Raw genomic sequence first — 840 nt, forward strand, 5'->3', positions numbered from 1 at the left:
TGAGTCGGTTCCAACTCATTTCGACCCTGTATAGGATTTTTGAGGAGCACCTGGTGAGCTTGAACTGCCAAGCTTGAGGTGCAAACTGACTTTGCAGACCAGTGCATTAATCCACATGACCACACCAGGACTTTAATTATTCAAAATACGCTTCACCTATTTTTTCCAATGTTTTTGCTGGGCTGACTCAGACCACAGTTTGCTTTCAGTTCCTAAAAACTGTATTATCTAGTGAGACTTGTCATGTTTGAGTCTGGGAACCAAACAGTGAAATTGGGCCCAAGGATCTGCATTGGCAGGGGAAAAGATTTCAAGGTAGAGCTGGAATTTCAGGGTAGTATCTATATAATACTTTCTTCTCTCTTTCTTGTGAACCTGCAGGTGATCTAGGTGACTGAGATGGCATCTTATCTAAAGGCTCTGGGCCCTGTCTTGGTCCTACTGTCCCCACTATGGGGGCAGCTCATTGAAGATCAGAACCACTCCCGGAAGGAGTTCATGAAACAGCACCACCTGAGTCCAGCCTTGGAATTTAACCAGTACAAATGTAATATCCTCATGAAGAAATTACAGTCTGTAAGGAACAAGGCCTCTCACATTTTCCTCTATGCTCCTTGGTACCAAATTGATAATATTTGTTTCAATAATTGGGTAGAACGACACAAAAATGTATATATATGGGGACACCAAGCCTTCAAAGTACTCAAGTGTAGTCGGAAGAATAATAAAAGTAACTACAGAGAGACAAGGAGCTATAGCCACATTAAATTTCACTGTGGTACAAATGGATTTGTGGATCGTATGCGAGATATGAATGTGCTGCAGATCATCCCCACCTAG

The 840-nt window shown here is 42.3% G+C and overlaps 1 protein-coding gene across 1 annotated transcript; it reads left to right on the forward strand.

Moving 5' to 3' along the window:
• The first annotated feature begins 399 nt into the window (after positions 1-399).
• LOC102831931 (epididymal secretory protein E3-beta-like) lies at positions 400-840 on the forward strand. The gene has a single exon (XM_006835547.1). The coding sequence runs from the start codon at positions 400-402 to the stop codon at positions 838-840; it is 441 nt and encodes a 146-aa protein (XP_006835610.1).

Source organism: Chrysochloris asiatica, unplaced genomic scaffold (assembly GCF_000296735.1).
Source record: "Chrysochloris asiatica unplaced genomic scaffold, ChrAsi1.0 scaffold00017, whole genome shotgun sequence".
Lineage (NCBI taxonomy): Eukaryota > Metazoa > Chordata > Mammalia > Afrosoricida > Chrysochloridae > Chrysochloris > Chrysochloris asiatica.